The sequence below is a fragment of the Chelonoidis abingdonii genome, chromosome 11 (genome assembly GCF_003597395.2).
Source record: "Chelonoidis abingdonii isolate Lonesome George chromosome 11, CheloAbing_2.0, whole genome shotgun sequence".
In the NCBI taxonomy this organism is placed as follows: domain Eukaryota; kingdom Metazoa; phylum Chordata; order Testudines; family Testudinidae; genus Chelonoidis; species Chelonoidis abingdonii.
In genome coordinates this window covers 15,075,624-15,101,842 of record NC_133779.1, presented here as the reverse complement: position 1 = coordinate 15,101,842, position 26,219 = coordinate 15,075,624, and the positions used below count along the sequence as shown (strand labels likewise).

The 26,219-nt window shown below is 59.8% G+C and overlaps 2 protein-coding genes across 2 annotated transcripts in view; both read left to right on the top strand.

Moving 5' to 3' along the window:
- The window catches only part of LOC116832313 (alpha-1B-glycoprotein-like), a 180,073-nt gene extending 172,749 nt beyond the window's left edge, over window positions 1-7,324 (top strand). The window contains exons 10-11 of the mRNA XM_075070736.1: window positions 6,131-6,244; window positions 6,341-7,324. Of these exons, the coding sequence (XP_074926837.1) occupies window positions 6,131-6,244; window positions 6,341-6,468 (242 nt within the window). The 3' untranslated portion in view covers window positions 6,469-7,324. The remainder of the gene's footprint in view (window positions 1-6,130; window positions 6,245-6,340) is intronic.
- LOC116832323 (T-cell-interacting, activating receptor on myeloid cells protein 1-like) lies at window positions 1,461-20,597 on the top strand. Its single transcript, XM_075070754.1, has 5 exons — window positions 1,461-1,571; window positions 1,737-1,772; window positions 3,305-3,589; window positions 13,782-14,072; window positions 20,297-20,597. Exons 1-5 carry the CDS (start codon window positions 1,541-1,543, stop codon window positions 20,365-20,367), a joined length of 714 nt encoding a protein of 237 aa, XP_074926855.1. The 5' UTR covers window positions 1,461-1,540; the 3' UTR covers window positions 20,368-20,597.
- Window positions 20,598-26,219: the final 5,622 nt, after the last annotated feature.

The window sequence follows — 26,219 nt, the reverse complement described above, 5'->3', positions numbered from 1 at the left end:
TCCTCTCTTCGCAGCCCATTGTCCTCCCACTGGCCAGAACCAGCTGTGACTCCTGAGCTGGGTCCTCTGGTCTTCAGGTCACCTGTTGCTGGGGTCTCCACCCTCCAAGCCGTCAGCTGAGGTCCCAAGTTCCCTCTCCAGTCCTCTGTACCAACAAACTTCTTCTCCCATCACCTCGTTAAACCAGTAATACTCAGGGACACTGAGTCCCACCCCCACCCCCCCGCATGCAAACCATTGGAAAACCAAGGCAAACACAAGAAAATCTCCCTCTTTGTCACAGCTACGTCTGGGTGAACCCCCTGCCTCAGAGCCCCATGGTCTGGCAGTGCCAACCCTGGTAGGGGACAGACTCCCAGAGAGGCTAAATGACAGATGGACTGAATTGGGATGGAGGGAAGGTGGGGGGGGCTGTGTCTCCCCTGTTTAACTCCTGTCTCTTGTTGAAAGCAGAGTGTGAATGCCCCAAACCCACCATCTGGGTGAGCCCCAGCAGGGTGGTGGCGCTCGGGGGCAACGTCAGCATCCGCTGTGAGGGTTTGTACCTGGGCCTGGAGTTTGTTCTGCGTAAAGCTAGACACCAGAACCTGCAGGTGTGGCTGGTACCTGATGGGCCCGTGGCTGAATTTCCCATCCCCAGTGTTGGCCGGGAAGATGGAGGGAGCTACACGTGTGACTGTCACTCAATAACAGATCAGAGTCACTGGTCATATCTGAGCGAGATCATTGTAGCAGATGAGGGGCTCGGCTCAGCACCCCGGCTCACAGCCCCGCACCCAGCTAGACCTATAGGGGGTCTCTGCACCGATGGGACACTCAGAGTCAGTTCCTGTCCTGAGCCCTGGGCCCAGCAGAGGGGACGCCTGGCTGGGGAGTAGGGACGGAGTCACTGGGGGGTTCCCCAGCCAGGGGGGAGCAGCAGCCACTGGAGATTTGGGACGGAGGAAGGGGGGATCCCTGACCCCCAGGGGAGCTGCAGAGCAGGGGGGCCTTTCCCAGACAACACATCGGTTACGGGGTGATGGGGGGAGCTGAAGGTTATAAAGGAGACTTGCACAGTCCCCTACAAGTCAGTGGTGGTGCTGTGCACAGAACCCGGGGGGGGACGGCAGGTTGACTCCTTGCTATGTGGCGCTCAGGCTCTGCGGTGCCGGGCATCAGATACCACCCTATGAGTCTCTCTGTGTCCAGGGCAGACCAGATAAAATGAACAAGGCAGGGGCCAGACACGGGTATATACAGTCCCAAGAACTAAGGAGCTGAGGCTCCGTGTCTCTGGGGCTGGGAGCCCAGCTGCAGGAGGGGATGTGGGCTGCTGGCCGTTGCAGTGATCTGGCTTTGCTCTGACCGTGGTAGATTTGGGCTGGAGATTGAAGAGAAACCAGCTGATGGGGAAGAAAGGGACCGAGCGCATCACGGGCTTCCTGGGGCTGCAGCCCCCGGCGCAGTTCCTCATTCTGCTCGCACTCGGGCCTCAGGCTCCGTGGAGTTCAGCACTGGGGTGTGGGTGGCAGCTCTGAGGGGCCCCCACTGCCCCATCATGGTGTCTGCTCTGACCGTCCTCCTCCTCAGTGAGTATTAGAGACAGCCAGAGCTGGTATCCTTCGAGGGTGGTGGGGGGAGAACCTGAGACCAGGGCGTGTGCCCATGGGGGGAGAGGGGGGCAGGTATCTGAGACCAGGGTGTAGGATCCAGTTGCTCTGGGATCTGGTCACTAACAAGCTGTCTCTTTCCAGGCTGCTGGCTGGCCGGGCACAGTGGGGTGTGGGGAGGTGAGTATCAGTCTGTGGGAAGGAGGGTAATATCAAGGATGGGGGAAGGGATGCATGGGGTGGGGAAAAGAGGAACTGAGCCCTGAACCTTCCCCAAAACTCAACCCAAACTCCCCCTGGGAGCTCAGACCCGGCCCCGTTCTTCTGTGCCCCCAGCGCACCCATGGTGTAGCTAGGAGCCGAATCTGGCTCCCGGATTCTGGCAATGCAGCTGGGATTTGAACCATCCATCGGGTTCAAACTTCTGCCCCCACCAGGCTGTGACGATCGGGGGCAGCATGTGGATTTATTTCAGCTCGAACAAACACTAACAGGCCCCGTCTCCAGGCTCTAGATCCCCCTTGGGGTAACCAAAATGTTCTTCGTCAGTACAGCCATGGGGAGAACCCCTCGGATCTGCCCCCACCCCCGATCCACCCCCCAACAGCTCCCTCCCCTGCACTCGCAGCCCCCTGTTCCCTGGCCTGGAGAAAGGTGAACCATATGCGACTCCCACAGTCTGTGGTTACAGATGCTATTTCCAACCCTAGGGTGGGAGGCAGAGCTGCAGGTGGCCCACTGGTCAGGCTCCCTGGCTGGCCTCAGGGGGAGCTAATGGGGCCAGATGATCTCTCATGCAGCCGGGTCCTGAGCGACGTCTGGGTGAACCCCCTGCCCCAGAGCCCCAGGGTCAGGCAGTGCCAACCCTGGTAGGGGACAGACTCCTAGAGAGACTGAATGACGGATGGAGTGAATTGGGGCGGGAGGGAGGCAGGAGTGGGGTGTCTCCCCTGTTTAACTCCTGTCTCTTCTTGACATCGGGGTGAGAATTTCCCAAACCCACAATCTGGGTGGTGGCACTCGGGGCAGGGTTTGTACCCGGACACGGAGTGCTTTCTGCGTAAAGCCCTGGGCCCAGCAGAGGGGATGCCTGGCTGGGGAGTGGGGATGGAGACATTGGGGGGTTCCCAGCCAGGGGGAGAAGCAGCCCCTGGAGATTTGGGACAGAGGAAGGGAGGATCCCTGTCCCCAGGGGGAGGTGCAGATTAGGGGGATCCTTTCCCAGGCAACACATCACTTACAGGGTGATGGACGGAGCTGAAGGTTATAAACCTCAGAGTATAGTAGAGACTTGCACAGTCCCCTACGAGTCGGTGGTGATGCTGTGCAGAGAACCCAGGAGTCCTGGCCCCCATCCCCCCTGCTCTCCCCACTAGACCCCACTCCCCTCCCAGAGCCGGGGACAGAACCCAGGAGTCCTGGCTCCCAGCTCTCCCAGCAGAGAAGTCAGGGAGTGAATGGACCCTGGAGACTGGCCTGGCCTGTCACCCACCGGGGAGCAGAGCTCTGGGCCCCCAGGGGCTGGGGTTGCTCCGTGTCTCATGCTGTTAGCCCAGGGCTCACAGGAAACTCTTGCCTCTGAGGAAACGCATCCAGGAGCCCGTCCCCAGGGCTGCCGGGTCTGACCCACCACTGAGGCCGCAGGGTGAGGATGGGCCCCAGGACTGAGCGACGGGCCCTGTGTCTCACGGCCTGTCTGCTTCCCACTGCAGAACCCAGCTACCCCAAACCCAGCATCTCCCTGCTGAGCCCCAGCTGGGGGGTCCCCCTGGGGGGAGCCGTGACTGTCCGGTGTTGCGGCCAGAACCAGAGCCTGCAGTTCGTGCTGAATAAAGAGGGACGCCATGTCCAAAGTGTGAATTCGGACTTTCTCGCTCTGTTTCACATCAACAACGTGAGCCAGGAGCACGGCGGGAGCTACAGCTGCTCCTATCACAGCCAATCGGAGCCGTCTGCCATGTCGGACCCCAGCGACCTCATGGAGCTGGTGGTGAGAGGTGAGGGGCCCAGCTCAGCGTCCCCATTCCCAGCCCCACCCCCAGCCAGATCCTCACGGGGGCTCGGTGCCAATAGGACACTCAGAGCCAGGCTCTGCCCTGAGCCCTGACCCAGCAGAGGGGACACCCGGCCGCAGAGCAGGGACAGAGTCCCTGGGGGTTCCCCAGCCAGTGGGGAGCAGCAGCCCCTGGAGACTCGGGGCAGAGAGGCTACTTTAATGCTGCTCCTTGTGAGTAGGAACCGTGAGTCGCTATTTAATCCCGTGATCCCCTCCCCTCTGTTCTCCAGGCCCCACCCCAGGCAGTGCCCTGGCTGGGGCTGAATGAGGCAGGTGCGGAAGGAGAAGTGGTGGCTTGGTGAACACGGCACTGGGCTGAGACTCAGGAGATCTGGTCCAGCTCCTGGCGCAGCCACAGCTCTATCTGACGGGAACACATCACAGTTTTCAAAAGTGTCCTTCCTTGTGGCGGGGGGGTCAATCTTGGGGGATCTCAGGCTGAGTCCCCACAAACTGAGACACCCACAGTTAGTGGAGACGTCTGCAAATGCTGACCTCAATAGCGCGGGATCCCTTGTGTTGGGGCAGCATGTAGGGCCCCCACCATGATCAGGTCTCCGTTGTGCCAGGCGCTGCATAAATACAGAGTGAAGAGACAGTCCCTGTCCCTAGGAGCTCACTGAGGAGAGTGAATCTGGTTGTGCCTCAGTTTCCTCCTGCGTAGAATGGGGATAATGACTCCTCCCTGCCTCCCGGGGGGCTGACGCCCTTCCTGTGTGTGGCTCAGGCCCTGTCAGAGATCAGCCTTTGAGTCGCTCTGTGCAGGGCAGTGGATGAGGCAGCGGCCACACACAGCATATGAGGATCCCAAGCACTAGGGAACTGTGACTTGGTGTCTGTGGAGTGGGAGCCCAGCTCACTGGGCCTGGATTCTGGGTGGGGGGAACTCTGGGATCTGAGAAAGAATCTCTTTCCCTGGGCCCCTGGATCTGCTTGTGGTTGGGGCCAGCCGGGGCTGGGTGGGTGCCTGGGTCTGGTTCTCAGTGTCTGTCTCCTGTGCGCAGATCCCAGCTTACCCAGACCCAACATCTCTCTGAACCCCACCGCCCCATGGGCAGACGCCACCATCCGGTGTCAGGGGCAGCGCCGGGACGTGAGGTTCTTCCTCTACAAGGCTGGAGACCTGAACCCGCAGCAACGCATGGACCCTGCTGGGGACGTGGTCGAGTTCCACATCCCCACCGTGGGCCGGCAGCACGGAGGGAGCTACAGCTGCAGCTACCGGCCCCAGTCACAGCCCTTCATCTCCTCAGAGCTCAGTGACCCCGTTGAGATCATTGCAGCAGGTGAAGGATCCGGCTCAGTGTCCCGGCTCCCAGCCCCACCCCTAGCTGGACCCACAGGGGGTTTCTGCACTGTTGGGACGCTCAGAACCAGGGTCGCCCTGAGCCCTGGGCCTGGCAGAGGGACACAGTGTTGTGGATCTGGTATGGAGTCACTTGCGGGTTCCCCAGCCAGGGGGGAGCAGCAGCCACTGGAGATTCAGGGCAGAGGGAGGGGGGATCCCTGCCCACAGGGGGAGCTGCAGAGCAGGGGCCTTTCCCAGGGGGATGTTCCCCCGGGTTGCTCCCATTCTTGGGACCCATAGATGAGTTTGGGCCCGGGTGAGGGCGCAATTGCAGTGGAAACAAGTCATGGTGCCCAGGGGTGGTTGGTGCTGGTTGGAGGAGGCGCAGCCCCAGACCCCCGGCTCCCCCGATGCCTCCTGCCCTGCAGATCGCGGCCTGGAATTTGCTGGGGGATCCCAGGAAGGGCAGAATCTGAGGGGCTGGGCTGTGAAATTGGACCCAGCTGGGTGCCAGAGTCCTGGGACCACCCCCCACCCCACCCCTCTTGGGCCACATGACATCCCCCTGGCAAGAGCAGTGAGCATTACCCAGAATTCCCTCTGTTCTTGCGTCCCCCCACTCCCCGGGGTCTCAGGGGACACCCTGACCCTCCTCCGAATAGATGTTCTGCTGCCTTTGTCTGCGCCCTGGTTCGCAGAGCCCTGGGGACCACCCGAGTGTGGGGGGACAGTGGGTAACGTGCCAGCCTCCCCCTGCGTGCACTGCCTGGCTGTCTTTGTCAGCAGCTGAGATACCCCGGGGTAGAGGCACCTGTGAGAGTGGACAGAGGGGTCCTATGGCGGACAGGGAGCTGGGGTGGTTCCCTGTTCTCGGGGGCTGGGATCCTGAGGCTCTGATTGGCCCCATTCCCTGGCCCAGTCCTGGGATGCTGGGTGTCTCGGGGGGCACTTCGTCCACCTGGGAACCCCCTTCACGGGGGAAGCTGAGGCTCAGCCCTCAGCACAGCAGGAAGTGGCCTCCCCTGAGGGGGTCTGGTCCCAGGGAGGCCCCAGAGCCGCAGCACCTGGGAGACCCCCAGAGGGGGGCTGGGCTGGACCTGCCAGCTGGGGAGTTGGGGGCTCCACTCCCAGGGCAGTGCCAGCTGCTGATCTCCCCTTCCAAGCTGCTGAGTGACTTTCCCCTTCCCCTCACAGCAGATTTCACCAACATCAACATCGTCCGCCTGGGGCTGAGTGCCGGGGTCCTGCTTGTCCTGGGGCTGATCCTGGCTGAGGCCCACTACAGCCGTCCAAGGGGGGATGCCCTAGGTGAGGTGACCCCCTCTTCCGTGCCCCTTGCTTTCCCAGGGCCTGGGCCCAGGGCGACACGGGCCCCTCTAACCTACCATCTCTCTGCACCCCCAGGAGCATGGATCCGGCCACACGGAGAAGAGAAGCTCCCCAGGGAACGAGCTGCTTCCCCTCGGGGCACTGAGACACCAGCACAAACTCCCCTGCCCCCAAACACCCCTGCCCCAGAGAATCCCCCCTAAACAGCTCCCAATCTGACAGCAGCACCCCAGGATTGAACCCCCGCTGCCATGTTTGATGTTGTGTGACAAAGTGGGGGATTTTCTTGTTTTTTCCTTGGTTTTCCAATGGTTTGCATGCAGAGGGGATGGGACTCAGTGTTACTCATTTAACAAGGTGAGGGGAGAGGGAGTTTGTTGTGACAGGACCAGCGAGGGAACTTGGGACCCCAGCCAATGGCCTGGAGAATGGAGATCCCAGTGACTGGTGACCTGGTGACCCGGAGGCCCAGCTCAGGGATCGAGGACCCCAGTGACCTGACCAGCCGGTTCCAGCAAGAGGGGCCAGAGGACAGAAGAGGGGAAAGGAGACCCCAGTTTACGGCCCTGTTTACCTGGAGAGAAGACAATGGACAGAAGCGGGGCTTGGGGCCGGGATATTGGAGGCCCAGCTGGGAAGCAGGGGGGCTCTGGGCTGGAGAGGGGGAGCAGGCAGAGTCCACCTGGATGCAGGGGAGACTGGGATGTGTTGTGCTGAGGAAGGCCAGGCCTGTGCTGTGCTGTGACTCCTGAGCTGGGTTGTCGAGTTGTCAGGTCCCCAGTTGCTGGGGTCTCCATCCTCCAGACCATTGGCCGGGGTCCCAAGTTCCCTCTCTGGTCCTCTGTACCAACAAACTCCCTCTCCCCTCCCCTCGTTAAACCAGTAACACCCAGGGAAACTGAGTCCCACCCCTTCTGCATGCAAACCATTGGAAAAACAAGGAAAAAACAAGAAAATCCCCCACTTTGTCACAGTAATTCACTTTGTTCTGTTACTACTTCGAACCACTTAAATCCTACTTTCTGTACTTAATAAAATCACTTTTTACTTAGTAATTAACTCAGAGTATGTATTCATACCTGGGAGGGGGGGCAAACAGCTGTGCATATCTGTCTATCAGTGTTATAGAGGGCGAACAATTTATGAGTTTACCCTGCATAAGCTTTATACAGAGTAAAACAGATTTATTTGGGGTTTAGACCCCACTGGGTGTTGGACATCTGAGTGTTACAGACAGGAACACTTCTGTAAGCTGATTTCAGGTAAGTCTGAAGCTCTGGGCATGTGGTTCAGACCCTGGGTCTGTGTTGGAGCAGACGGGCATGGCTGGCTCAGCAAGACAGGGTGCTGGAGTCCCAGGCTGGCAGGGAAAGCAGGGGCAGAAGTAGTCATGGCACATCAGTTGTCAGTTCCCAAAGGGTTTTCTGTGATCCAACCCGTCACAAACGTCAAGGACTTGACCTGTGCCCCAACCAGCATTAAATCGTGTTACAGCAGGTGACAGCCTGAGAATGTTACCCCTGGTCCTTCATTTAAAAAGTCATTTTTCTCATCTTTGCTGGCACGAACTGAAGTGCAGCATCCGAGAGGGAACCAAAGACCGGCCACTGTCATTTTCAAGCGATAAAACAGCCAGCGACGTCCGTCTCCCATTGGCCATCGGCGATCGCAGATATGTTTTAATGAGCCTGAGCTTCGAAAAGCTCCGCTCACCACACACGACTGTGACCAGCAGCGTGAGCAGAATCCTCAGAGCTGCTCACACATTAGAAGTGTCCTGCAGCTCTGCCTCACGCGTGTGGTGGAGAACTTGGAGTGGGGAGCGCGTCCCATGTGGCAAAACGTGACGGACGTTCTCCGATTTGACAGAGAGGTCTTTGTCACTGACGTCCGAAAAGTCCTCATGTGTCAGCGCCCGGTGAAGGTCCGTACAATGGCTCAGCCGTGTTTTCCTGTCTGCCGGCAGCTTACTAAAGTCATACGAACCCCACAGGTCTTTTCATGGTGCTTCATTGGTCCGAACCTTTCTGCGATAGACGCTTGAGCAGGGTCAATGAGAGAGGAAAAAAACTGCCACTGGAATTTTTCTTCTGAAACATATTACTTCAAACATTTGATTTTCCCTTTTGTTGCTAACAGCAAAACCAGCACCCTGAGCCTGTCGCCCCCCAAGCCTGGCACCCCAGGCGGTCGCCTGCCCCTAAATCCAGCTCTGGTGCTGGGGCATTAGGTTTGCACAGAGTTTCACTGGCAGTAGCAGAGACAGAAAGAGAGCGCCGGCTCTGGGCAGACTTCCCCTGTCATGGCTTTATCGGCTGTTCATTTAACAACTCAGGATATAAATGTATCCCTCCCTCCCGCTGTCACAGGGGCCGGAAACCACAATCCTTCCAACCTCCCATCCTGTCTCTGTTCCACACCACTGGGCTAAGAACAGCATCTGCAGCAACTGTCCCTTAGAAGGAAGTTGGCCAGGCCCCTCCACCCTCATGCTCCAGGGTAGGCACTGGAGTCAGGAAGGAATCCCTGCCCTGCTCCATGGGAGAAGGTCACTCTCTGGGGGACCCTGTGGGGAGGGGCCTCCTCTGCTCTGAGCTGTGGCTCCAAGGAGGATCCAGTTGCTCTGGGATCTAGTCTCTAACGACCTGTCTCCTTTCCAGGGTGCTGGTTGGCCAGGCTGAGCCGGGTGCTGGGATGTGAGTATCTGTGGGGAATGGGGCAGCTGGGGGAATTTTCACATTAAGGACAAGGAACGTGGGTGGGGGATGGGGGGCACCAATCTCCCAAAGGGATGATCCTGTCAGACCTCTGCTCCCTTACACACCCAGAGGACGGGACTGGGACCTCGCCTCACTCATTACAGGGTTGGGCACCACACAGGGTGAATTCACCTGCACTCAAAGCTCTGCCTCCCAGGAACTACAGAGTGAAGGCACCAGCCACCCCGCAGCGCCCCTGCACTGTGCCCAGGGAGCTGACAGGAGCCCGGGGAACGGGTCAGGCAGAGCAGGGCTGTAAGACGTAGACACGCAGAGGGACTGGAGCAAGGCCCCGTTGTGTCTCACCCTCGGCTTGCTGCACACACGCGTGTCACTGCTTTGCTCATGGGTCAGGCTCAGCCCGACCCGGCGGTCGGGACGTCCCCTGAACGGCTTTGGGAATATCCTGTCCCCAAAGGGGCTGCTGGCACCATGCAGAACGGAGCGAAATCCCCAGCGGCTGAGAGCGGTTTGGGGCGGAGCAGAGCCAGAGCTTGAGCCCCAGGGATGGGCAAGAAAATGTTAGAACAACCAGGGGATTTTGCAAACATTTTTTTTTTGCAAAGGGAGCCTGTCCAGCTATCCGCTTGCTCAAAGGCCCCGAATTTGGATCAGAAACCACACCAGGTAGATCCCAATTCACCCTATGAGTGAGTGGGGGCAGGGCCGGGTTCTGATCTCAGCCCCTTAGGTTCAATCCAGAGTCACTCCTGACTGCAGTGGGGGCAGGGCTGAATTGACCCTGGAGAACTGAAGGAATCAGAGACTGGAAATGTCCTTCCCCCTTCCTGTGTCTCACCCTGGCTGCAAGCCGCGGGGCCGGGCTGCACCCCAGGGACGGGCGGGGGGTAAAATGCTGGAGCGACAGATGGGCAGAGGATTGAATCAAACAGATGCGGTTTGTGTCACCCCCACTTACTGCCTGTTTGTTTGTGAATCCAGAGGGGTCCCTCCCCAAACCCTCCATCTCCATCAGCTCTGGTGGGGTGATCCCCGGCGGGGGGAATGTCACCATCCGGTGTCACCATCAGGACCTGGACATGAGGATCTAACTCTACAAGGCTGGAGGTGGGAACTATTTGACTTACACAGACCCTGCCAGCTCTGGGGCTGAATTTCCCATCACCAGCACCAGACAGGAACACGGGGGCAGCTACATCTGTCATTATAGCAACAGAACAGGAGAAACTGCCTACTCGGAGCCCAGCGACCCTGTGCAGATCATTGTAGCAAGTAAGTGGCCCAGCCCGGCATCTCGGCTCCCAGCCCCACACCCAGCCAGGCCCCAGGGGTATCTGCAAGCCCTGGGCCCAGCAGAGGGACGCCTGGCTGGGGAGCACAGACGGAGTCCTTAGGGGGTGTCACGGAGTCTGGCCCTGCACCCCTCTTCCTGGGACCCACAGTGACTTTTATCCAGCCAGTAAAACAGAAGGTTTATTGGACAGCAGGAACACAGGTTACAGCAGAGCTTGCAGGCACAGTCCGGACCCCTCCACTGAGTCCTTCTGGGGGTTCAGGGTGCTTGGATCCCAGCTAGGATCCCCTGAATTCCTCCCCATAGCCCAAACCCAAACTGTCCTGCCTCTCCTCCTCCGGCCGAAAAAAAACCCTTTGTTTCCTTCTCCTCCGCCCAGCAGCTCCCCCTCCCCCCTGCCGGCTCACATTACAACCTGACTACCTGTCCCTCACCTACAGACATCCCCTGCTTTCCCGTTCCCCACACAGACAGTCCCTACTCCATCACAGGGGGTTCCCCAGCCAGGAGGGAGCAGCAGCCCCTGGAAACTCGGGGCAGGGAGGCCACTTTAACACTGCACCTTGTGCGTGGGAACTGTGAGTCACTATTTAATCCCGTGATCCCATCCCTTCTGTTCTCCAGGCCCCGGTGCAGGCAGTGCCCTGGCTGGGGCCGAATGAGGCAGGGGCTGCAGGAGAAGCAGTGAGTTGGTGGACACAGTGCTGGGCTGGGACCCAGGCGATCTGGTCCAGCTCCTGGCGCAGCCACAGACTCTGTGTGATGGGAGCATGTCGCGGTTTTCAAATGTCCTTCCTTGGGGGGGAGCCTCAGTCTTGGGACATCTCAGGCCAAGTGCCCACAAACAGACACCCACAGTTAGTGGAGACCTCTGCAAACCCTGGATCCAGTAGAGCTGGATCCCTTATGCTGGGGGAGCATGTAGGGCCCCCACCATGATCAGGGCCCCGTTGTGCCAGGTGCTGCATAAACACAGAGTGAAGAGACAATCCCTGCCCCGGGGAGCTCACTAAGGAAAGTGAATCTGTCTGTGCCTCGGTTTCCCCCCTGTAGAATGGGGATAATGACACCTCCCTGACTCCTGGGGGTGGGGGGAGGGTGACTTTATTCCTGTGGGGCGTTCAGGCCCTGCTAGGGCAGCCAACTTTCTAATTTGTGAAAACTGGACACTGAGACCTGGGACCTCCCCTGCCCCTCCCCCTCAGCTCATCTCCCCCCTCACCCCTGACCTCACCGTCACTCTCTGCTCTCTCCACCATCCTCCCCCTGCCAGGGGAGCCACACTCCGGGGCTGGAGCTGAGTGGGGCGGTGGAGGGGGAGCGGGTGTGGGTGAGTAGGGTGATGGAGGGGGCGCCCCGCTCCAGGTGGGTGTGGGTGTTAATGGGGCAGGGAGTGGGTCAGGGTGGGGGAGGGGGAGTCCCACTCCAGGTGGGTGTGGGTGTTAGTGGGGCAGGGGGGGCAGGGTGGGGGAGGGGAGGCCCCACTTCAGGTGGGTGTGGGTGTAATGGTACGGAGTGGGCAGGGTGGGGGAGGAGGAGCAACCGCTCCAGGGGGTGTGGGTGTTAATGGGGCAGGGAGTGGGCCAAGAGGGAGCCCCGCTCAGGTGGGTGTGGGTGTTAATGAGGCAGGTGGGGAGGGGGAAGCCCCGCTCCAGGTGGGTGTGGGTGTTAATGGGGCAGGAGTGGGCAGGGTGGGGCAGGGGGAGCCCGCCCAGGTGGGTGTGGGGTTTAATGGGGCAGGGATGGGGCCAGGGTGGGCAGGGGGAGCCCATGCCCAGGTGGGGGTGGTGTTAATGGGGCAGGAGTGGGGTCAGGTGGGGGAGGGGGACCCCGCTCCAGGTGGGTGTCGGGTGTTAATGGGCAGGATGGGGCAGGGGGAGCCCCGCTCCAGGTGGGTAGTGGTGTTAATGAGGCAGGGAGTGGGCAGGGGGAGCCCCGCTCCAGGGTGGGTGTCGGGTTGTTATGGGCAGGGAGTGGGAGGGTGGGGCAGGGGGAGGCCCTGCTCAGTGGGTGGGGTTAACTGGGGGCAGGGGTGGGGCAGGGGAGCCCCGCTCCAGGTGGGTTGTGGGTGTTAATGGGCAGCGGGAGCTGGGGCAGGGGGAGCTCCCGCCTCCAGGTGGGTGTGGGTGTTAATGGCAAGGGAGTGGGGCAGGGCAGGCCATAAAGCTCCGCGCTCCTGCAGTGCCCAGCAGCAGCTGTTCTCCCGCCCTGTGGCACAAGGCCGGTACTGCAGGGGAGTCAGGTTCAGTGTCGGGTCAGGGCACTGCGAGTTCCTGTTCAACCCACTTTGTCGCAGCTGAAAACCCGACAGCGGCACCCGGCCCCTGCGGTGCCGGGCGCAGAGACCAGCCCTGAGTCGCTCTGTCCAGGGCAGGGAACGAGCAGGGGCCAACCACACGGCCATATGAGGATCCCAAGCACTAGGAGCGCGGCTCGTGCTGTGGGGCTGGGAGCCCACTCGCAGGACGGGATTCTGGGTGGGGTGTTGTACTCAAAATGCTATACAGGATCTTTTCAGGGGGAATTAAGGCAAAATGCCACATTTAATAGTAATCAGAGGGTATTATAATACGCTATCAGATGCATATGATATATTGCAGTCATGCATTCACACACACACACAGACACACACACACTCCGTCTTGCTGTGTACCAAGCTAGTTGCCCTTACTGCACTGGCCAGGTCAGTTAGATGGGGGAGGGGTGGAGCTGGGCCCTTCTGCCGATCCGGATCGATGCTCCGATGGTGACACAACAGACCCAGGGTCTTCTGAAGACACCATCGTATTTTATAGCAGCTTCCCTCTTATGCAAATCAGACCAGATCAATCTGGGTCTGTGATCCGTTGTCTTTGTGCTGCTTTTTTCTGGTGTGCCAATGCGCTCTAAAGGCGTTTTATAAGAGGCTTGCTTCTAATCTAGCCGTCAATATGTCTGATCTTCTTTATTGGGCCCACTTGACAAGTTGTATTGTCCTTTGCTCTGGCTTCCATTCCTTCAACTGTTGTAGCTGTCTGGAGGTGGGTGTCTTCCAAGCCTCACTCCAGCATTCACAACCTCATTCAGTCAAGTGGGGCAATTGATTAGCAGAGTGGGGGGGGGAGATCTTATTCACGTCTAGCAAAAAGGCACATGTTTATTTCACTTTAACTATACTATACCCTTAGGGCTATAAATTTGATATAAAGTTTTCTAACGCAATTTTCTAATACAATTGTATGACAAGGCCAATGCCAAGTCATATGAAATACAAAATAACATCATGCAAGATGCAATGTCATAAAGATACTTAATATAGAAAGATACTTACTACAAAATAACACAGTGCAATGTTATAAAGATTTATAGAGATAGTTAATACAGAGATTTCTCTACAGGGGGAACTCTGGGATCTGGGAGAGAATCTCTGCCCCGGGGGCCCCTGGATCTGACTGTGGCTGGGGGAGGCCAGGGTTGGGTGGGTGCCTGGGTCTGGCTCTCACAGCCTGTCTCCTGTGCGCAGATCCCAGCTTACTCAGACCCTCCATCTCCCTGAGCCCCACTGGGGTCACCGCCCTAGGGGCAGACGCCACCATCCGGTGTCAGGGGCAGCGCCGGGACGGGAGGTTCTTCCTGCACAAGGCTGGAGACCTGAACCCGCAGCGACACATGGACCCTGCTGGGGCCAGGGCCGAGTTCCACATCCCCACCATGGGCCAGCAGCATGGAGGGAACTACAGCTGCAGCTACCAGTCCCGGTCAGAGCCCTTCATCTCCTCGCAGCCCAGCAACCCTGTGGAGCTGGTGGTAGCAGGTGAGGGGCCCAGCTCCACGTCCCCACTCCCAGCCCTGCACCCAGCCGGGTCCTCAGGGAGCTCTGCACTAATGGGACACTCAGAGCCAGGCTCTGCCCTGGGCCCAGCAGAGGGGACACCTGGCCGGGGGGCGGGGACAGAGTCACTGTGGGGTTCCCCAGCCAGGGAGGAGCAGTGGCCACTGGAGATTTGGGGCAGAGGAAGGGGGGATTCCAGCCCCAGATGGCTCTCCCGGCTCCAGGGATGCACAGAGGTGTCAGGACCCGGTGGCTTCCTATGGCACAGGCCCCAGCCACACAAACACCCTGCCCCCCTGGGAATAACAGCGATGATTGAAGCTGAGTTGCGGGGGTTGGGTGGGCAATCGCTGAGTCAGTGTTTCAGCCCCTCCCCCCACCTCAACAGACGCTGGTTCTATTCCCACAGGGGGAACTGACCCGACCCAGCCTGGAGCGGCGCCGACTCCCACCCGCTCAGGCAGGGCGGGGCCAGGTACACGGGCTGTGGGGGAATCACCATTGAACCAGCCCTGGAAGGCTCATGCTGCCCAAGGAGCCTCCCCCGGGGGTTGGGGCTGGTTGGGCGGGATGGGGGCAGTGACTCTAGGTGCATCACCACCAGACGCCCAGCTCCTCCAGCACCTCCTGCCCTGTAGGTTGCTGTCTGGAAGCTACTGGGAGTTCCCAGGAGAGGGACAGGATCCAGGGGGCCTGGCTCTGGGGTTGGAACCAGCCGGGTGCCCAGGCGGGGCCAGGTGTCTGGTTTTTGACTCACACACCTGGTTGCGAAGGGACCCTGGCGCACTCCAACCCCCTGCCCCAGTCCGGTGAAAATGAGCTAGTTAGTGAGGGTGGGGGAGAGCGAGTGATGGGGGGGATGGAGTGAGTGGAGGGGGGGGGCCTTGGGGCAGGGGCAGTTCATCCACCTGGGCAATTGCCTTGTTGGGGAAGCTGAGGCCCCGGAGCCAGACCTGCTGGACAGGGAGTTGGGGGCTCCGCTCCTGGGGCAGCACCAGCTGCTGATCTCCCCATCCGAGCTGCCAAGTGACTCTCCCCTTCCCCAGCAGCAGCCCCCCCGGGGCACCCAGATTTCTCCAACGCCAACATCGCCCGCCTGGCGCTGGCCGCCGCGGTCCTGCTCATCCTGGGGCTGATCCTGGCTGAGGCCTATCAAAGCCGCCCAAGGGGGGCACCCTGGCTGAGGTGACCCCTTTGTCGCTCGCCTCTGGATCCTTTTCCAGTTTCTCCACCTTCTTTCTATGGAGCAGTGACCAGAACTGGACACAGCGCTCCCGGCCTGCCCAGCGCCAAACAGAGCAGTTCTCATTGCCCGGGAGTTGCACGCTGCACCTGTGGTAGTGCAGCCGAACGTTGCATTTCCTTTTGTTTTGCAACAGCATCGTGTTGCTGACTTACATTGAGGGTGCGATGATCCACCACAGCTCCCCGCTCTGTCTCAGCATTGCTGCTGCCAACCCAGCTAGCCCCCATCCTGTGTTTGTGCATTTGGTTTTTCTTCCCTAAGTGCAGCACCTCCATTGACTTTTGAACAGCTTGGAAAAGAGATGGCTAAGGGGGGATACAATAGAGGTCTATAAAATCATGACTGGTGTGAAGAAACTAAATTAGGAAGTATTATTTACTCCTTCTCATAATACAAGAACTAGGGGGGGTCACCCAGTCAGCCTGTGGAAATCCATACCAGAGGATGTTGTGAAAGAAAAATTAGAACAGAGTTCAAAAAAAGAACTAGATAAGTTCATGGAGGACAAGTCCATCAATGGCTATTAGCCAGGATGGCCAGGGCTGGTGCCCATAGCCTCTGTTTGCCAGAAGCTGGGAATGGGTGACAGGGGATGGATCACTTGATGATTTCCTTTTCTGTTCATTCCCTCTGGGGCACCTGGCATTGGCCACTGTCGGCAGACAGGACACTGGGCTGGATGGACCTTTGGTCTGACCCAGGCTGGCCGCTCTTATGTGTTAGGTGTGGTCAGAACTACAATACCCAAGGGAAACCCCAGCAGGACCCATCCCGCTAGCGACGCTTGTCTCCTGAGACGTCCATCGGAGCCGAGGACACGGTGGGGAGGTGAAATTGGCCACGGCTGTAATTCTTGCACAGGGTTTTGTAGGATTTCTCTCTGCTGGAGTAATTGGAACTTTGCTTAGCACCTGGGCCAGCACTGACGGCCGGGGAGAGCGCCCCCTAGTGACCTCTGCCCCCACGCCCTGCAGCACAGCGCCCCCTAGCAGTGCACTGGGGTATCAGGGCCAGAGCTGACTGCCAGGGGACAGCCCCCTCTCCTGAGCTCCCCCTCCTGCTCCCTGCTGCATAGCACCCCATAGTGCAGCAGTGGGGTATTGGGGCCTAACGGGTTAGAGCAGGTGGTCTGGGAGCCAGGACTCCTGGGTTCTATCCCTGGCTCTGGGAGGGGAGTGGGGTTTAGTAGTTAGAGCAGGGGGGGCTGGGAGCCAGGACTCCTGGGATCTATCCTGGCTCTCAGGAGTGAGGGCTAGTGGTTAGAGCAGGTGGGCTGGGAGCCAGGACTCATGGGTTCTGTCCTTGGCTCTGGGAAGGGAGTGGGGTTTAGTGGTTAGAGCAGGAGGGCTGGGAGCCAGGACTCCTGGGTTCTGTTTTGAAGGTTGGGCACTCCTTCCCCCTTTTCTTCTCAGCAGCTAGTTCCCAGCCTCCCAGGGCACCTTTGGACCCGGGCACTTGCCAATCCTGGCTGGGATCAGGGAGGGGCAGCGTGGGTGGGTGTGACCCAGCAATCTGGGCACAAGGAGTGCATGGGGTAGGGGTGGACAGGCAGCTATTGGGGGGAGGGAGGGAGCATGGGTGGGGGCACCTGCCTGAACTGGACAGGAAAGGAGAGGCTGGCACTAGAGTCTGACTAAGGAGCGAGAGGCCCTGGCTGTCATGGACTCACAGATCGTGCCCACTCTTGGCCCCGTGGGGTCCATGGGGGTTGCCCCTTTCAGAGCGACAGCCCTTCTCGGGGTCCATTCTCTCTCGGGGTCAGGCCCTTCCACCTCCTGGAGCCGCACCTCTCTGAGCCTTAGCACGTCTGTCTCTGCCATGGGCCCCCCCAGAGAGTCCACTCGCTCCGGACCCCCTGGGCCTCCTCACCCCCAAAGGGGTTGATGGTCCCCTGTTCTCTAGACCGGAGTGACTCTCAGCCAGCGTAAAACAGGAGGTTTATTGAGCGTCTGAACACAGCACAGGAAACTCTCAGGGCCTCAGGCCTGGCCTCCCTCAGCACAGCACATCCCCATCTCTCCTGCATCCAGGTGGGCTCTGCCTGCTCCCCCTCTCCAGCCCCGAGCCCCCCTGCTTCCCAGCTGGGCCTCAGATGTCCCCGGCCCCAAGCCCCTCCTCTGTCCATTGTCTTCTCTCCAGGGAAACAGGTTCATAAACAGGGTGGCCTGGGTCTCCTCTCTCAGCCCTCCTCTGGCCCCTCTGGCTGGAACCAGCTGGTCAGGTCACCGGGGTCCTCTCTTCGCAGCCCATTGTCCTCCCGCTGGCCAGAACCAGCTGTGACTCCTGAGCTGGGTCTCTAGCTCACCAGGTCACTAGTCGCTGGGATCTCCATCCTCCCGGCCATCGGCTGGGGTCCCAAGTTCGCTCTCCAGTCCTCTGTACCAACAAACTCCCTCTCCCCTCACCTCGTTAAACCAGTAACACCTGGGGACACTCAGTCCCACCCCCTCTGCATGCAAACCATTGGAAAACCAAAGAAAAAGCAAGAAAATCCCCCACTTCGTCACACTGGTCTTTCAAAAGTTTACAACTCAACATTGACTTCGTACAACTGAACATGGACTCGGCACAGCTTTGAAACTTAACTATACTGAAGAAAAATGCTGCTTTTAACCAGCTTCATTTAAATGTAACAAGCACAGAAAGAGTTTCCTTCCCTTGTGAAATCTTTCTTTGTAAACTTTCTCTTTATGTTTTTAGCAGATTATGTTTAACACAGAACTGTTCTCTATTGGGTGTGTTTTTTTAAAGTTATCTCTGCTGCCATCTGATCGCTCACTTCCAGTTCCAAGTGAGGGGTGTGGTTGGTTGGTCAGTTTGTAACTCTGAGGTCTGACTAGTGGTCAGTGGAAGGTTGAAGACAAGACCTTGTGGTCTCCTGGCTCCCAGCCCGATGCACCTTCCCCAGTGCTGCAGGGTGCACTGAGGGTGATCTCTCTCCACAAAGACATAGACAAGCTGAGAGCTGCATGATGCTTGGCCAGACCGATGGGCCCAGGGTTTCCTGGGTTTTGTAGGGATCTCTGCTTACTTTGGCTGCCCTCGATTTCGTTTGCCGATTAGAATGTGTGATGGACGCAGGAAGAGACAAGACATCGTCAACTTCCTGTAGCTGCAGCCACCAGCTGAATTCCTTATTTGAGGCTCAGTGGAGCTGAGCACTGGGATGTTGGTGGCAGCACTGAGGGGCCCCTTGCTGCCCTCATCATGGCATCTGCTCTCACCGTCCTCTTCCTGGGTGAGTATCAGAGACAACCAGGGCGTGTGCCCATGGGGAGGAGGGTCTTAGACCAGGGCGTGTGCCCACGGGAGGTGAGGGGGTGGCAGAATCTGAGTCCAGGGCATGTGTCCATGGAGGGGGGAGGGTCTGAGACCAGGGTGTAGGATCCAGTTGCTCTGGGATCTGGTCACTAACAAGCTGTCTCCTCTCCAGGCTGCTGGCTGGCCGGGCACAGCAGGGTGTGGGGACGTGAGTATCAGTCTGTGGGGAGGTAACATCAAGGACGGGGGAGGGGATGCATGGGGTGGAGAAAAGAGGAACAGAGCCCTGAACCTTCCCTAAAACTCAACCCAAACTCCCCCTGGGAGCTCAGACCCGTCCCTCTCCCCGGAGTAGCTGGGAGCTGAATCTGGCTCCCGGGGTCTGAGGAAGCAGATGGGAAGCGTTCTCTGGTTCAAAGTCCTGCCCCCGACAGGCTGTGAGGATCGGGGGTGGGGGTGGCATGTGGATTTATTTCAGCTCATACAAATGCTACAGGGCCCATCCGTGGGCTCTAGATCCCCTCGGGAAACTGAAACATTCCCGGTCAGTGCAGCCATGGGGAGAACCCCCCAGATCCACCCCCAACAGCTTCCTCTCCTGCACTCACAGCCCCCCGTTCCCAAGGCCTGGGGGGAAAGGTGGGTCTAGTGCAACTCCCACTGGTCACAAACTCTATTTCCACCTCCTGGGGTTGGGGGCAGAGCTGCAGGGGGCCCACTGGTCAGGCTCCCTGGCTGACCTCAGGTGGGGCGGGGGGCAGGGGCAGGTGATCTCTCATGCAGCTGGGTCCTGAGCGACGTCTGGGTGAACCCCCTGCCCCCGAGCCCCATGGTCAGGCAGTGCCAACCCTGGTAGGGGACAGACTCCTAGAGAGGCCGAATGACAGATGGACTGAATGGGGGCAGAGGGGAGGCGGGGGGGAGCTGTGTCTTCCCTGTTTAACTCCTGTCTCTTGTTGAAAGCAGGGCGTGAATACCACAAACCCACCATCTGGGTGAGCCCCAGCAGGGTGGTGGCGCTCGGGGGAAGCGTCACCATCCGCTGTGAGGGTTTGTACCCGGGCATGGAGTTCATCCTGCGTAAAGCTGGACACCCAAACCTGCAGGTGCGGACGGCGGGTGATTGGACTGTGGCTGAATTTCCCATCCCCAGTGTCGGCCGGGAAGATGGAGGGAGCTACATCTGTGACTATCGCTCCATAACGGATCAGAGTCGCTGGTCGTATCTGAGCGACCCCGTCGAGATCATTGCAGCAGGTGAGGGGCCTGGCTCATTGTCCCAGCTTCCAGCCTCAAACCCAGCCAGGTCCTCAGGGGGTCTCTGCACCAATGGGATGCTCAGAGCCTTGGGCCCAGCAGAGGCTCCCCACTCCCCTCCCAGAGCCGGGGACAGAACCCAGGAGTCCTGGCTCCCAGCCCTCCCAGCAGAGAAGCCAGGGAGTGAATGGACCCTGGAGACTGGCCTGGCCTGTCACCCGCTGGGGAGCAGAGCTCTGGGCCCCCAGGGGCTGGGGTTGCTCCGTGTCTCATGCTGTTATCCCAGGGCTGAGGGGAAACTCTGGCCTCTGTGGAAAGGCTTCCAGGAGCCCGTCCCCAGGGCCGCCGGGTCTGACCCACCGCTGAGGCCGCGGGGTGAGGACGGGCCCCAGGACTGAGTGACGGGGCCTGTGTCTCACGGCCTGTCTGCTTCCCACTGCAGAGCCCAGCTACCCCAAACCCAGCATCTCCCTGCTGAGCCCCAGCGGGGGGTCTCCCTGGGGGGAGCCGTGAGCATCCAGCGTTGGGGGCAGCACCGGGGCGTGCAGTTCGTACTGAATTAAGAGCGACGCCATTTCCCACCTGTGGATTCGGACGGGTTGGAGGTTGTGTTTTCCATTAGCAACGTGAGCCGGGAGGATGGCAGGAGCTACAGCTGCTTCTATCACAGCAGATCGGAGCCGTTCGCCGTGTCGTACCCCAGCGACCCCGTGGAGCTGGTGATGAGAGGCGAGGGGCCCGGCTCAGCGTCCCCGTTCCCAGCCCCACCTGCAGCCAGACCCTCATAGGGCTCGTTGCCAATGGGACACTCAGAGCCAGGCTCTGCCCTGAGCCCTGAGCCCTCAGAGGGGATGCCCGGCCAAGGAGTGGGAACGGAGTCACTGCGGGGTTCCCCAGCCAGGGGGGAGCAGCAGCCACTTGAGATTTTGGGCTGAGGGGGAATCCCGGCCCCCAGACGGCTCTCCGTGGTCTGGGGACACACAGAGGAGTTGGGGCTAAGTGGCTGCCGAGCTGGCACCGGCCCCAGCCACACAAACACCCTGTACCCCCAGGAATAACTGAAGCTGAGTCATGGGGTGTCACGGAGTGTGGGGGAGTCCGGCCCTGCACCCCTCTTCCTGGACCCCACAGTGACTTTTATCCAGCCAGTAAAACAGAAGGTTTATTGGACACAGGAACGCAGGTTACAGCAGAGCTTGCAGGCACAGTCAGGACTCCTCCCTCCAGTCCTTCTGGGGGTTCAGGGTGCTTGGATCCCAGCTAGGATCCCCTGAATTCCGCCCACACAGCCCCAAACCCAACCTGTCCTGCCTCTCCTCCCGCCGGCCGATCCCTTTGTCCCGTTTCCTCCGCAAAGGTGCTCACCCCCTCCCCCCTGCCGGGCTCAGGTTACAGGCTTAAAGATCCTGTCCCTCACCTAAAGACATCCCCTGCTCTCCCATCCCCCACACCGACAGCCCCTACTCCATCACATGGGGGGAGTAGGGGCAATCGCTGAGTCAGTGTTTCAGCCCCTCCCTCTGCCCCGACAGACGCTGGCTCTATTGCCACAGGAGGAACTGACACGACCCAGCCTGGAGTGGCACCAGCTCCCACCCACCCAGACAGCATGAGGCCAGATACCGGGGCCAGGGGGGGGATCCCCATCGAACCAGCCCTGGAAGGCTCAGGATGCCTAAGGACCCGCCCCCAGGGGTTGCAGTTGGTTGGGTGGAAGGGGGGCAGTGACTCTTGGTGCATGAGCCCAGGCACCAGGGGGAGGGGCAGCTCCTGCCTCTCCATCACCACCAGACCCCCAGCTCCTTTGGCACCTCCTGCCCTGTAGGATGCTGCCTGGAAGCTACTGGGGGGGTCCCAGGAGAGGGACAGGATCTGGGGCCCTGGCTCTGGGGTTGGGACCAGCTGGGTGCGTGGGTGGGTTCTGGGGCGAGGGTTGCCAGGCGTCTGGTTTTTGACCCGCACACCTGGTTGCAAAGGGACCCTGGCACACTCCAACCCCCTGCCCCAGTCCGGTGAAAATGAGCGAGTGAGTGAGGGTGGGGGAGAGCGAGTGAGGGAGGGAGGGGGATGGAGTGAGTGGAGGGCGGGGCTCAGGGCAGGGGCAGTTCGTCCAACTGGGCAACTGCCTTGTTGGGGAAGCTGAGGCCCCGGAGCCAGACCTGCGGATGGGGAGTTGGGGGCTCCGCTCCCGGGGCAGCACCAGCTGCTGATCTCCCCGTCTGAGCTGCCAAGTGACTCTCCCCTTCCCCAGCAGCAGCCCCCCCGGGGCACCCAGATTTCTCCAACGCCAACATCGCCCGCCTGGCGCTGGCCGCCGCGGTCCTGCTCGTCCTGGGGCTGATCCTGGCTGAGGCCTATCAGAGCCGCCCTAGGGGGGCGCCCTGGCTGAGGTGACCCCTTTGTCGCTCGCCTCTGGATCCTTTTTCCAGTTTCTCCACCTCCTTTCTATAGAGCGGTGACCAGAACTGGACACAGCGCTCCCGGCCTGCCCAGCGCCGAGCAAAGCGGTTCTCACTGCCCAGGACTTGCACACTGCACCTATGTTAGTGCAGCCGAACGTTGTATTTGCTTTTGTCTTGCAATGGCATCGTGTTGCTGACTCACATTGAGGATGCGATGATCCACCACAGCTCCCTGCTCTGTCTCAGCATTGCTGCCGCCAACCCAGCTAGCTCCCATCCTGTGTTTGTGCATTTGGTTTTCTTTTCCTAAGTGCAGCACCTCCGTTGACTTTCGAACAGCTTGGAAAAGAGACGGCTAAGGGGGGATACAATAGAGGTCTATAAAATCATGACAGGTGTGAAGAAACTAAATCAGGAAGTGTTATTTACTCCTCCTAACACAAGAACTAGCGGTCACCCAATGAAATGAAGAGGCAGCAGGTTTCAAACAAACCACTGGAAGTATTTCTTCACCCAACGCACAGTCAAGCTGTGGAACTCACTGCCAGAGGATGTTGTGAAGACCAAGACCATAACAGGCTTCAAAAAAAGAACTAGATAAGTTCATGGAGAACGGGTCCATGAATGGCTATTAGTCAGGATGGGCAGGGATGGTGTCCCACGTCTCCGTTTGCTAGAAGCTGGGAACGGGCAACAGGGGATGGATCAGTTGATGATTCCCTCTGGGGCACCTGGCATTGGCCACTGTCGGCAGACAGGACACTGGGCTAGATGGACCTTTGGTCTGACCAGGTCTGGCCATTCTTAACTTCCTGCATCTCCTCATCTGCTGTCATGTCATAGTTATCATCTGACCTCTCCATGGCCTCACACCACCCCCATCATTTTGCACATCTCAATATTTCAGTGGATAAAAATGCTTAAACCGCATCATTTTGTGCCACTCTGGCCCTTTCACTCAACACAAATCTCCTGTAAGGTGCCTGGAGCCCCTCCTCTGGCCCCTCTCAGCACCTCTCCAGCAGCACAACAGGGGAAATGCCTGAAAATAAACACTGCTGTGACCCGTGGGGATTATTAAGGAAGAAGTCAAGTGCTGCCAAGCGCTGAGGGGCTGGAAATGCCCAGCTGACCCGTGCCGCAGAACCGCCCCAGCTGGGGGGCACCCACCAATTTCCAGTCGGGTCGGTGCCAGGAGCGTGCAGGGAGCTCCCCTGGGACGGGACCTGCTGCAAAGTACCAGGGCCCCAGCCTCTTTTCCATTGCCTGAGCGCTGGGGAGCGTCTCATGCTGCCCTGGGCTGGGGGCAACCAGCAGGGGGCAGTGCTGCACACACACACACACACACACCCAGCAGGGGGCAGGACACACAGAGACACACCAGCAGGGGGCAGTGCTGGACGGACACACACACTCCAGCAGGGGGCTGGATGGACATATGCAAGTGGACTTCCTGGGGGGAGGGCACCAGCTGTTCTCACCGGACCCCCTAGTGAGGCAGCCCCCCTGCGGGATCCGCCTGCCCACAACACTGCTCAGTGTGGGGGCCAGCTCCAGCTGGGGCTACCCTGGGGGAGTGGCAGGGGAAAGGGATCCCCCCCAAAGCCCCACCAGCAGTGACCCGGATTCACACGGCCCCATTGTGAAGGGTGGCAGTGGGACCCACGTGGGCCCTGTGGGGCGGGGGCGGGACACAGACAGAGCCTGGAATGACCCCGGCTGGAGGGTAAGGGGGTGGGGCACAGCCTCTGTTTGCTGGGAGGATGACAGGACACTGGGCTGGATGGACCTTTGATCTGACCCAGGCTGGCCGCTCTTATGTGTTAGGTGTGGTCAGAACTACAATACCCAAGGGAAACCCCAGCAGGACCCATCCCGCTAGCGACGCTTGTCTCCTGAGACGTCCATCGGAGCCGAGGACACGGTGGGGAGGTGAAATTGGCCACGGCTGTAATTCTTGCACAGGGTTTTGTAGGATTTCTCTCTGCTGGAGTAATTGGAACTTTGCTTAGCACCTGGGCCAGCACTGACGGCCGGGGAGAGCGCCCCCTAGTGACCTCTGCCCCCACGCCCTGCAGCACAGCGCCCCCTAGCAGTGCACTGGGGTATCAGGGCCAGAGCTGACTGCCAGGGGACAGCCCCCTCTCCTGAGCTCCCCCTCCTGCTCCCTGCTGCATAGCACCCCATAGTGCAGCAGTGGGGTATTGGGGCCTAACGGGTTAGAGCAGGTGGTCTGGGAGCCAGGACTCCTGGGTTCTATCCCTGGCTCTGGGAGGGGAGTGGGGTTTAGTAGTTAGAGCAGGGGGGCTGGGAGCCAGGACTAGTGGGTTCTATCCTGGCTCTCAGAGAGGAGTGAGGGCTAGTGGTTAGAGCAGGTGGGCTGGGAGCCAGGACTCCTGGGTTTTATCCCTGGCTCTGGTAGGGGAGTGGGGTTTAGCAGTTAGAGCAGGGGGGCTGGGAGCCAGGTTTCCTGGGTTCTATCCTGGCTCTCAGAGAAGTGTGGGGTCTAGTGGTTAGAGCAGGGGGGCTGGGAGCTAGGACTTGTGGGTTCTATCCTGGCTCTCAGAGAGGAGTGAGGGCTAGTGGTTAGAGCAAGGGGGCTCGGAGCCAGGACTCCTAGGTTCTGTTTTGAAGGTTGGGCACTCCTTCCCGCTTTTCTTCTCAGCAGCTAGTTCCCAGCCTCCCGGGGCACCTTTGGACTCGGGCACTTGCCAATCCTGGCTGGGATCAGGGAGGGGCAGCGTGGGTGGGTGTGACCCAGCAATCTGGGCACAAGGAGTGCCTGGGGTGCGGGTGGACAGTCAGCTATTGGGGGGAGGGAGGGAGCATGGGTGGGGGCACCTGCCTGAACTGGACAGCAAGGGAGAGGCAGGATGAGGAGCAGGGGGACCCTGGGCCTGGCTGCCCCAGGGGGGATGCCATGCCCAGCCACCTGGGTTCGTTTCCTACCCCTCTACCTTTGCCCCTGTAAAGACTGTGGTACTGATGGACCAATCCAGGTGCCGAAGGGGGGGGTGTATCTTGGGTTACCCGAGGGTGGGGAATAAACTGGAGGGGATGGTCCTGCCCCCCTCCCCCATGAGGGGGAATAGACAGTCGAGATGCTGTGCAGTAGGAACCAGGGAGGGTGGCTCACGGGGGGGTCCTACATCTAGGCTGGCTAGCAGAGAGGTAACATGACTTGCCCAAAACACTGGTGGGGAATAGAACCCAGGAGTCCTGGCTCCCAGCCCCACCCCACTTCCAAAACCACTAACCCCCACTCCCCTGCCAGAGCTGGAGATATAATCCAGATGTCCTGACTCCCAGCCCCCGCCTCTCCCCGCTCTAACCACCAGCCCCCACTCCCCTCCCAGAGCCAGGGACAGAACCCGGGAGTCCTGGCTCCCAGCCCCTACTTTGTAGATTTGTGACAGCGCCCAAAGGGTTAACAGCAGCCCAGCCGGAGCCGGGAGGGGGCGGGGCGATGCACCTAGGCTATAAAGGGCCCGGGGCGGGGTGGGGGCCGCTCACCTGCTTCCCGTAAACTGCGCTCCTGGAGGCTATGGCAGGTGAGCCCAGGCGGGAGCCAGGACTCCTGGGTTCTCCCCCTGGCTCCGGGAAGGGAGCAGGGTCTAATGGTCAGAGCAGGGGGCCTGGGAGCCCAAAGGACGCCTGGGTTCTCTCCCCGCTCTGGGAGGGGAGTGAGGTCTAGTGGTCAGAGTGGGGAGGGGGCTGGGAGCCAGGACTCCTGGGTTCTTCCCCTGGCTCTGGGAGGGGAGCAGGGTCTAATGGTCAGAGCAGGGGGCCTGGGAGCCCAAAGGACGCCTGGGTTCTTGCCCCGCTCTGGGAGGGGAGTGAGGTCTAGTGGTCAGAGCGGGGAGGGGGCTGGGAGCCAGGACTCCTGGGTTCTCTCCCAGCTCTGGGAGGGGAGTGCTGTCTAGTGGTTAGAGCAGGGGTAGGTGGGAGCTAGGACACCTGGGT